We start from the raw sequence: 10,303 nt of genomic DNA on the forward strand, positions 1-10,303 counted from the left end.
TTCCCCTTCTTTTTCTTGACATAATAATTGCATTGATATAGTAGTTTTTTGGTTATATGGTTTCCCTTGGTATAATAGTTGCGTTGATATGATGGTTTCACTTCTTTTCCTTGGTAAATAGTTGCATTGATATTGTTGTTCCCTAGTTATATTGTTTCCTTGGTTTACTTGTTGATATGACGGTTCCCCTTCTTTCCCTTGGTATAATAGTTGTATTGATATGACGGTTCCCCTTCTTTCCTTAGGTATAATAGTTGCATTGATATGATAGTTTTTTGTTATATTGTTTCCCTTGGTATAATAGTTGCGTTGATATGATGGTTCCACTTCTTTCTGTTCCAGTTCTTTCCCTTGGTATAATAGTTGCATTGATATTGTAGTTTTTTTGGTTATATTTTTTTCCTCGGTATAATTGTTGTATTGATATGGTTGTTCCCTAGTAATATTTTTCCTTGGTTTAATAGTTGTTTGGTGGTTCTCGTAGTTATATTATTTCCTTTGGTATAATAGTTGCGTTGATATGATGGTTCCCATTAGGTATATTAGTCTTCATTGGTATAATATTTGCATTGATATTGTAGTTTTTTTTTNATATTTGCATTGATATGGTTGTTCTAGTCTATATTGTTTCCTTGTTTTAATAGTTGCTTTGATATATGATGGTTTCCCTTCTTTCCCTTGATATAATAGTTGTATTGATATGATTGTTCCCTAGTTATATTGTTTCCTTGGTTTTAATCGTTGCATTGATATAATAGTTTCCTAGTTATATTGTTGTCCTGGTATAATAATTATATTGATTTGGTAGTTTTCTAGTTATATTCTTTCTCTTGGTGTGGTAGTTGCATTGATATGATTTTCTCTAGTTATTGTTTCCTTTGGTATAATAGTTGTTGCATCCGTTAATCACAATCTTTTAGGTCATTTTCAATTTGATGAATGGTTTGTTAATGATGAACAACTTCAATTACCTCCCTGCAAGAGCAATTTTGTCTCATCAAAAGCCAACTAAATTATTTGAATGTACATCTGTATCAATGCATCAAAAGTCAACTATCGGTATCTGGGATTTTTTCAGATTTTGCACGTGTTCCCTCTATTTGCCCCTTAATAAGGAGGACCGTACAATATCATACCAACTATTATGCCTATAACATCTGCAATTATAGTTTTTTCAAAAACTTAATTCAACAATGATTTAATTAAGAAATATTACTATGATTCGAGAGAAAATAAAAGTATCGATTTGGACACTAAAGTGGAAGTGCGTTGAATCAAGAGCCCTTCCTAATAGAAGGGGTTATAGTTAGATTTCTTTTCTGGAACCGTTAAGTCAGTCGATGGAATCAAGTATTACTGGCTCATTTTAAGTCCATTGAACAAGTATTACAAATAGCAAGGCCGGCAAGAGAGGGGCTGTGAGAAGACGGAGGGATATGAAGAAGAGAAAATGGAAGAAGAGAGAGAAAGAGATTGAAGGAGGAATGGAAGGCATTAAGCAACGGGTTCAAAACTAGTAGTCTGTTTCCTTTCGCACAGTTATCTTGACATTCCTTGTTGCATTAGCTTTAGGATATCATATCATCAACTCAGTCGAATTATATTGACCTTGTTACACATATTAGGGGCATTTTTACAGTGGTTTGAGTGAGAAGTAGAGTCAGAGATCTCATCCATTGGGAAGTCTTCCATTAACAGGTACTTTGACTTTAGCGACAATAGCTTTAAGATATCATATCATCAACTCAGTCGAATTATATTGACCTTGTTGCACATATTAGGGGCATTTTTACAGTGGTTTGAGTGAGAAGCAGAGTCAGAGATCTCATCCATTGGGAAGTCTTCCATTAACAGGTAGTTTGACTTTAGCAACAACATTTTTACTGCGGTTTTCATAATTAATCCTCCACAATCATTCCTTTCCGAAGGATGATATTTGGTAGGCACCATCATCTTCATGTATCATTTGTTCCTCTTTGTATGGTGCTTGTGAATATTCCTAGTAGGAATTAATTCAAGAGACATGGTAGTTTCAATGGCTATAGAGACCCTCCATTGCCCTTTCTTGGTAAAGGATTCCCACCTCCTAGAGGATTCCTCCCTTTTCCTTTCATCGAGACTTTCTTTTTGGGGACTCGGAGCTCATTGTTTGAAAGAGTCATCTATTTCAGAAAAAATCATTCCACTATTAGGTCTCTTCAATCCAAATTATTTTGCATGTTAAGAAAGAACTTTGGAGAAGAAGGAAAATTACCATCTTTTCAAATGAATTGAAATGCATCAGGTTTATAGCAATCGGGAGCTCATAGGTCTATCACACGGAGAAGGAGAAAATGAGGAAGAGATGGATCTCATCACTGCTTTCTATTGAAGTCTTCCATTTACTGCCAGGTACTTCAACACGCATTAAACTTTAGCCAATTCATTCCATTGCTAACGGCATTTTTAATATGGCTTGTCTTTACTATGTTTTCAAAATTTAATCATCAACCATCATGAACTCAAGAGTTTTTTAGGATGTTGTCTTTCCGGTGTGTTTTTTTGCCATCAAATAATCATTAGTGCTAAGTTCGGATTAGCCAATTCATTGTTTTAGGTAGCGATGACAGTATATGATTGCAGTTATAAATAACCACATGAATTCAGGGGAATGGTATTAGGCTGGCCAGCATTAACACTATAACTTAGAAGTCGGTTTGGAACTTGGAAATTGGTTCCTGATTGAACAGGCTCTACTGATTTACAAATACTGATGCCACCTTTTTATCGAGTCGATCTCGGGATTGTGAATACCTGAAGATTGTAGGTAGAATAGAATAGAAGATTTATAGAAAGATTAGTTACTGACTGCGGAGCTGTATGAACTTGGGAGTAAAACAAATGTGATGATATTATAGTTTGAACAAAAATGGAGGCCTCAGGGATTTTTCGGGTAAGAAGACGATTTCGTGATCATTCCCGTATGCTAATCTAATAGAAATGAAAAGAATTCTTTGGCCTATAATGAGAAAGCAGTTTCTATATTCATTCTATTACAGCACCTCCAAGCTGATACTGTGAACAATGGACGATCTTGCCAACAAATCATCACACAACCGTTTTCTTCCTTCATCCTATAACCGTCACAACCATAGCCCTGCAACAGGCTCTGTGCCTGCAGCATGCCATAATAACTCAAAGACACATGCCTGAACCCGGCGATATCGAATCGTTGACACCATTTGTCGTGTTTTTCATGTCGTTCCTTCCTCTCTATTCCCTCACAAGCTATGATGTTCTTAATCTCTTCCCCAAATAGCATCTTTTCCAACTTCAATCTCTCCTGGGATGTTCTTGACATGTTAGACTCCAAACAATCAAAAATAGCTGCATAGGTGTGGAGTGCCTCTAGTAATCTCTCCATAAGAGTTGAACCATTATGGTTACAATCTTGTTCTGTCACAACCATCACCTTAGGCGTCAAGCTCCACAATCCATCCAAAAATCTATTGATCTTTGTTGCATTAGCTTGAGATAGAGCTGATGAAGAAACCGAGTCAGGACTCGGACTGCTTCCGTTAACCAAATCCTTGTCGAGTAACTCGCTCAACGAGTATCTCGAGTATTGAACTACATTGGCACTCTTGGCAGATGATGATGGTTTCTGCAAGACTTCATCAGAGCCCAAAAGGGTGTGCAACTGAAGAACTGAATTGATAGCCAGAGCCTCCCCGGTTTTTACACGAAGCTTTTCGATATCGAGATCCTCGAGTCGGCTGATAACGGAATTGAATTGAAATGGGATATCCAATTGTTCTGCTACTTCTGTCAACCTAGGAGCCATTTGATCCAGAATCTCCTTCTGTGGATGAACCCCAGTGATTCTCAAATGGGGAGGCCCTTCAGGCCTAGCACTCAATACTTGCATAAGTGCAAGCCACTGAGCAGTTTCATTCCCATTAAGATCAATTATATGAATCATCTTTTCCCCCTCCATGGCTTCAACAATAGCTTGATTAGTAAGCACAAAAGCCACCTTGAGAAAAGGAAACATTTCAAAGAACAGTTTCTTAACAAGAATCTCCTCTGAAACCATTGGTATCTTAGTGGAGTTAAAGGCCTTGTAAAGACCAGGCCATGTCTTGAGGATTCGATCCGCAAGAGCCTCGGCGAAGTACGCCGCAATGCGCTGCATTGTATCACCATCAGCAGAAGCAAGATGTGATATGTGATCAAGGGCAAGATTAGCACTGTCAAGGCTACCAACAGCCACATGGTTTGCACAAGTAAGCAACAAATGGATTAGATACAAACCCCTCTCCTCAGATTTGAGCTCTCTAAGCCATAGATACGGAGAACCCAATTTAGGTGAAAGAGGCATCATTGTGAAGAATTGGAGAGGGGTGGAAGTTATGGTGGATATGCCTTCGTCTTGAATCATTGTTCAAGAACAGAACAGAACAGAACAGAACCAACGTTGTGGAAGAACAGAGGAAACAGAACAAAAAGAAAGAAGCAGAAGAAGAACAGAGGAAGAAGCAAGAAAGGGTTACTGGGTTTTGTAAGAATCGGAACCCCAAATGAAATTTAGGGGGAAAAGCCAAAATCCAAAGTGTCGGTACTTGAAGTGAGTATGGGTGGGTTTCCTCTGTTTCCATCATCAATTCAGTTCTTTCTCTCTCTCTCTCAGGCCTCCGTTAGATGACTACGTTGTCGACAAAGCGTGGTGGTATGATGGTTTTGTCGTCATTAATGTCTTGTCTTTTACTCTAAAGTGGGGAATATGGAATTTCTGAGAAGCTCAGCCTTCTGTTTTTCTCTTCTCGCTCGGGCTCAAAAGGGGTGGAAAAAACCACTTGCCTCTGTTTTCACCTTTGCCTGAAAAAGGGTTAGCTCTATTATGGTAGGTTTGAACTCAATGATTGGTTTCATCTGTCTTGGATCCTTACAAAAGTGAATCTTTACCAGCTAATCAGTCGGTTCGAGTTCTTGGTAAGTTTAGAGTTCATTATTGCGTACGTTTGCCTTCTCTTTTTATTCGCTTTAACTTATTACGTATCGTCGTCAGCCTCACAGTTTTAAAACGCGTTTGTTAGGAAGAGATTTTCAACATTATAAAGAATGTTCCGTTCCCCTCTCCATCCCTCATAATCCACTCCCTAGAGGCCAGCGTCTTCATTGGCACAAGTGATTGGCTCTGATACCATTTGTAACAGTCTAAGCCCACCGTTAGTAGATGCTTTGGCTCGCTACATACTGCCGTTAGCCCCACGATTTTAAAACATGTTTGCTAGGGAGAGATTTTCACCCTTATAAGGAATGTTTCGTTGTCCTCTCTAACCGATGTGGGATCTTACACGCTACCCCCCTTAGGGGCCAGTATCCTCGTTGGCACACTGCCTGGTGACCATCTTTGATATCATTTGTAATAGCCCAAACCCACTGCAGGTAAATATTGTCTGCTTTGACCCAGTCTGGCCCATTCCTCGAAAGAAGTTTTTACGGGATCCCTATTACCAAAATTTTGACTTTTGGTTCCGGCGAACGAATAATCATTGAGTCCTCTTTCTAGACAACACATACAAAGAGACCCACCAATACTTGAAAGCAATTATACTAGGGAGAGGTTTTCACCGTTATAAAAAATGTTTCATTCCCTTGTCTAACTAACGTGAGTTCTCACATCTTTAGACATGTCACCAACAACTTAACTATCAATCGATCTTTGCTTCTAAGAGAAAAAGTATTAGATAACTAGTTGAATACAGATAAAACCCTGATCATCAACCCCATATAGTAACGACTTCGGTGAATCATTATTTTCACGTGCATGTCTAGTTAAAGTGTTTCTTACATTTTTGTCTTGATCTTTGGTGGAAAAGGAATCAAGGTTAGGGTTTTAATATATTCCCAAAAGAAGGATAAATCCAAACATGCCATAACAAAGACAAAAGGGTACCCATTGTTGGAGGTTGTTTCCTAGTGGGGCTAAGTGATGGGGTAAATGCAAGAAAGTTGAACACCAATGTGCTTCCAAAACCCCAAATTTGTTTGGTTTTGTTTTGTTTTGAAATGGCAATGACCATACACTTTGTATTATCTTCCCCTTCTATTAAGACAAAAGGACATGGTGGTTCACCTATCTTCCAAAATTAGATACTACATTCATCCCTACTTCTTCACTTCTCATACCCCATTCTCAAAAAGGATCCCCCACTTCCTTTATTATCTTTTGTTTCTTTTTGTTCTTCCAACTTGCATCCATTTTTGTGACTACGTGCTTTCAATCGATCTCTAAATTTTGTGATTAGCGAACTTTCGATCAAAATTTTGTAAGAATATTTAAGTCTTTGAAAGTTTAATTTTGTGTTAAATGGATTTTCGAGCTTTCAAAACTGTGTAATAGATCTTTAAACTTTCAATTTTGTGTTAAATGGATCTCCGAGCTTTCAAAAGTGATATTTAAACTTTCAATTTTGTGTCTAATAGATGGATGAAGTTTTAATTTTGTGTTTAATAGATCCCTAAAATTGTAATTTTATGTCTAGTAGGTGGTGTATTTAATATTTTTTAAAATTTACGGATCTACTAGACACAAGTAAAAGTTTAATGTTTCATTAGACATAAAATTTCAATTTACATTTATTAGATTAATTAATATATAAAATATTGAATATGTATAAAATGTAGGGGTGTTCGTGGGTTGGATTGTGTCGAATTGTGACATATTTTTAGACCCCAATTATTTGGACGGTAAATTTTTTAGACCCCAAGTAATTAATCAATTTGGGTTGATTCAATTCAATTTGTAATTTTTTTTTTCTTTTATATGAATTCGACCCGAACCCAAATAAATTCGTAATCCAACTTAAACTATATAGGTTGATATATAAATTCACAATTGAAAATTTACATTTTTAAAGTGATGTATTCAGACAATTTTTTAAAGTTTGTGCTCCAAACTTATAATCTATTACTTTTTTTTTACTTTGATATTAAACTTTATTTATTTATTTCGTTTGAGCTCCATTTTGTTTTATAAGTTGGAGTAATAACCATTTTCATCCTTGATAATATATTTATAAATCATAAAAATAGTTGCGATTATTAATCGTATCGATTATTAATTAATTTAACAAAAATGAAATGAGTTTATTATCGATCTTAACGTAATTCTCTAAATACCAAACAAGGAAATATTGTTCAAAGTATTCGCTGAATCAATTCATATGACATACCAAATCAAATCAAACTTTAAATCATATTCAGGTCATTTCTGGCATTTCCATGTTGAATGCAACTTAAATTTCAAAATCCAACAAATTTGATACAATCCAAATCTGGCTTTACCTTCTCTAAGAGCAAAAATGTAAGGAATTTCTAAATCAGATAAGACTCTTTGAACAGCAATCTGAACTTTCATGCCTTTCAAAGCTAGCGTTCAAGTAAGCAAAGCCTCCCTGAATATTTAAAAGAACACTTAGAAGATCAGATCCTTTTTTTGTATTGATCTATGTTCTTTCAATAAGAAATAACGAGCCAATAAAATCACCCAGTGTGACATCCCACATCGGTTGGGGGAGGAGAACGAAACATTCTTTATAAGGGTGGGAAAACCTCTCCTTAGCATACGCGTTTCAAGAACTTCGAGGGGAAGCCCAAAAAAGACAATATTTGCTAGCCATGGTATCAGAACTAGACATCGGCCGATGTGCCAACGAGGAAGATGAGACCCAAAGAGTGATGGATACGAGGCGGTGTGCCAACAAGGACGCTGGTCCCGAAGGGAGGTGGATTGGGGGGTCCCACACCAACTGGAGAAGAGAACAAGTGACAGTGAGGATGCTGGACCCCAAAGGGGAGTGGATTGTGAGATCCCACATCGGTTGGGGAGAACGAAACATTCTTTATAAGGGTGTGGAAACCTCTCCCTTAGAAGACACGTTTTAAAAACTTTGGGCGGTTACACCCAGCTACTTTCAACAAAGGGTGTTGAAGAAATTCACTGATGTGATGTTCATCCCATCCAAGAAAATCATATTAAAGAAAACAATGCTGTAATTGTGATCCAAAACTAAAAGAATTTGAAATGTACCTTCCTCCTATTGCACTCTGAGTTTGGCAAGGGCAACAGCAATCCTAGCACCCACAAGAGCATTGTTCTTTACAAGTGCAATATCTTGGGAAAGTTAAAGAATATCATGAAACAAAACAACAATCCATGTCCGAATAGAACTTTAAAAAACGTAAAACAAAATAAATTACTTGTTTCGCTTCTTCGTCGTCGTAAAAACATCATTGTCAACCTAACTCAGCCAGAACATATGCATATTTACTGTGATAAAAATGTTCGCATAGCAGTAAATTGAAGGATACTCGAAGCGAGCGAGGCTCCTTGAGTGAGTTCATTCACCCTTTTAAGTAAGAAAGGCGTTTCAGCATTTCCCACAATATTCTTCTCCCTGTAATTTGTATATACAAACTGATGAGTCTCAACATAGCTCAACGATTGCCTAGTTGAAGGTTCAAATCTTCGCCTCCAGTTTATACCGCTATACGCTCAATATATAACACAACATAATTACAGATAAGTTCGAAATAAACTTAGAGTTGTCGGTTAATTACCGAGCTTCTTGAAGAGCGCTTTGTATTGCATTCTCAATTAAGCTTCCAGAAGCTGAATGCTCTTTTGGAATTGGAACAGATATCAGAATTCCACTTCCGAGCCCAAGATTCAAGTTGGCATCTGCAGATGAACACAATCAAAAAAGTCACAACAGCATATCACGTTAGATTGCCCATTTAGAAGTCTGTTATTCAATGCTTTAAATCAAGAAAGGTTGAGGGTTCTCTAGTGACTTGCCAATAAGCTTTGCAGCATCTTCTGGGGTATCAACACGGCAAGGTGCCTGCATTTTGTACATCATAAACGAAACAAACAAACAAACAAAATCTAGCCCACCAACTGGCGAAAATCTATACCCTATAAATTTACGATGATCTTCAGTTATACGATCGTATATTAGTGACGGTATACCTGGAATACGATACCATCTATACACGGTAAACTACCTAGTCTTCAGAAATGTGTAGAGATCTAGAGGCATGAAGAAGTTTTGCATTCAATACCTTGCAGCCGCTGGTTTCAGTAAAAAATGCAGGAAATTCGTCTGTTCTATAAGCTGCAACACACACTCCCTGAGTTTCCTGTTAATAACATTTTCGGGACGGTGAATTAAAAAGAAAGCTGCACGATGTATAATAAGGTTGAAGGGAGGGAAATATGACTATACCAAATATTCAAGAGTCCTGGGGATATCTAATATCGATTTTACGCCAGCTGAGATGACTGCTACAGGTGTTCTTCCTAGCTCAGTGAGATCAGAAGATATATCCATCGCTGCAAAAAGCAGTCGAAAACAAGTAAATAAGATGGAAAAAGTTAATCATGGGTTTGTTGTCGTTCGTCCATACATAAGTATCTTACTTTTTTCACCATGTCTATGGACTCCTCCTATGCCCCCAGTCACAAACACAGGGATGCCAACCTATAATAAATTTCCATGAACAGAACGAGTGAAAAGGTTCGAAAATTGAACAATTGAGAAGTATGTTACTGAATAGAACGAACGATGTGCTCACCCTAGAAGCAAAGAACATTGTTGCAGAAACAGTAGTAGCACCATTTCCTTTACTAGCAACCTTATAAGTCGTCACAAGATAGGAAATAATTATCCACGTAGAAACGACACAACTCAAAAAACAGTACCACATAGTTCATAACAGATCCACGCTCGTATAGTTAAAAATAATGGAGAAAAGAAAAGGAAAGAATTATTATATCATACAACTACCGAGATCGATATTTTTATGGCAACTATTCAAATATACAATTTCAGTTCAAGCCTTGGATAATTTCTGAAAGTAAAACCAGTAACATACAACCAGAAGAAATTTTGGATCTGGTGTTTCTTTACATTTCTAATAAGAATATTGATGATCAATAACAAAAGAAAGGTACTTCAAGAACTAAAAAATGTTTGAAAATTAAATAATGTTTAGATTGTATCCTAAACCATGAGTTACTCTGCTGTACATACAAGGTGGAATTAATACCACTCAGGATGAATCAACAAAAAGACATAATAGCTAAACTAATACTCACAACTTGTGCTATGTCCCTCCTAGCCGTCTTTCGAACTCGGTTTCCCAGAATGCTTAACCTCTCCAATTCTTCCTCGTTCAGGCCTGCATACATAGAGCCCCACAGAATTAGAAATCTAAAAGTGAAAAGAGTACCAAAGAGATAATCAGTTGGGGGGGG

At 37.1% G+C, this 10,303-nt stretch overlaps 2 protein-coding genes across 3 annotated transcripts in view; both read right to left on the reverse strand.

The window, feature by feature from the left end:
- Nucleotides 1-2,869: 2,869 nt before the first annotated feature.
- Nucleotides 2,870-4,874, reverse strand: LOC111779668 (scarecrow-like protein 3). Its single transcript, XM_023659776.1, has one exon. It carries the CDS (start codon nucleotides 4,418-4,420, stop codon nucleotides 2,999-3,001), a length of 1,422 nt encoding a protein of 473 aa, XP_023515544.1. The 5' UTR covers nucleotides 4,421-4,874; the 3' UTR covers nucleotides 2,870-2,998.
- Nucleotides 4,875-7,190: 2,316 nt separating this feature from the next.
- Nucleotides 7,191-10,303, reverse strand: part of LOC111779605 (pseudouridine-5'-phosphate glycosidase) — a 5,657-nt gene continuing 2,544 nt past the window's right edge. Inside the window, exons 4-13 of one of the 2 annotated variants that reach the window (XM_023659683.1) lie at nucleotides 10,145-10,227; nucleotides 9,622-9,681; nucleotides 9,467-9,527; nucleotides 9,273-9,379; nucleotides 9,109-9,186; nucleotides 8,843-8,888; nucleotides 8,605-8,725; nucleotides 8,356-8,441; nucleotides 8,075-8,158; nucleotides 7,191-7,793 (exon numbers count right to left, since the gene is read on the reverse strand). In XM_023659683.1, the coding sequence (XP_023515451.1) occupies nucleotides 8,082-8,158; nucleotides 8,356-8,441; nucleotides 8,605-8,725; nucleotides 8,843-8,888; nucleotides 9,109-9,186; nucleotides 9,273-9,379; nucleotides 9,467-9,527; nucleotides 9,622-9,681; nucleotides 10,145-10,227 (719 nt within the window). In that variant the 3' untranslated portion in view covers nucleotides 7,191-7,793; nucleotides 8,075-8,081. The remainder of the gene's footprint in view (nucleotides 7,794-8,074; nucleotides 8,159-8,355; nucleotides 8,442-8,604; nucleotides 8,726-8,842; nucleotides 8,889-9,108; nucleotides 9,187-9,272; nucleotides 9,380-9,466; nucleotides 9,528-9,621; nucleotides 9,682-10,144; nucleotides 10,228-10,303) is intronic. The other variant, XM_023659682.1, reaches the window with a different exon arrangement.

The sequence above is a fragment of the Cucurbita pepo genome, chromosome LG18, assembly GCF_002806865.2.
Source record: "Cucurbita pepo subsp. pepo cultivar mu-cu-16 chromosome LG18, ASM280686v2, whole genome shotgun sequence".
Classification (NCBI taxonomy): Eukaryota; Viridiplantae; Streptophyta; class Magnoliopsida; order Cucurbitales; family Cucurbitaceae; genus Cucurbita; species Cucurbita pepo.

Coding starts and splice junctions, on each gene's coding strand:
- LOC111779668 (XM_023659776.1), bottom strand. CDS start 4,420: ATGATTCAAGACGAAGGCATATCCACCATAACTTCCACCCCTCTCCAA.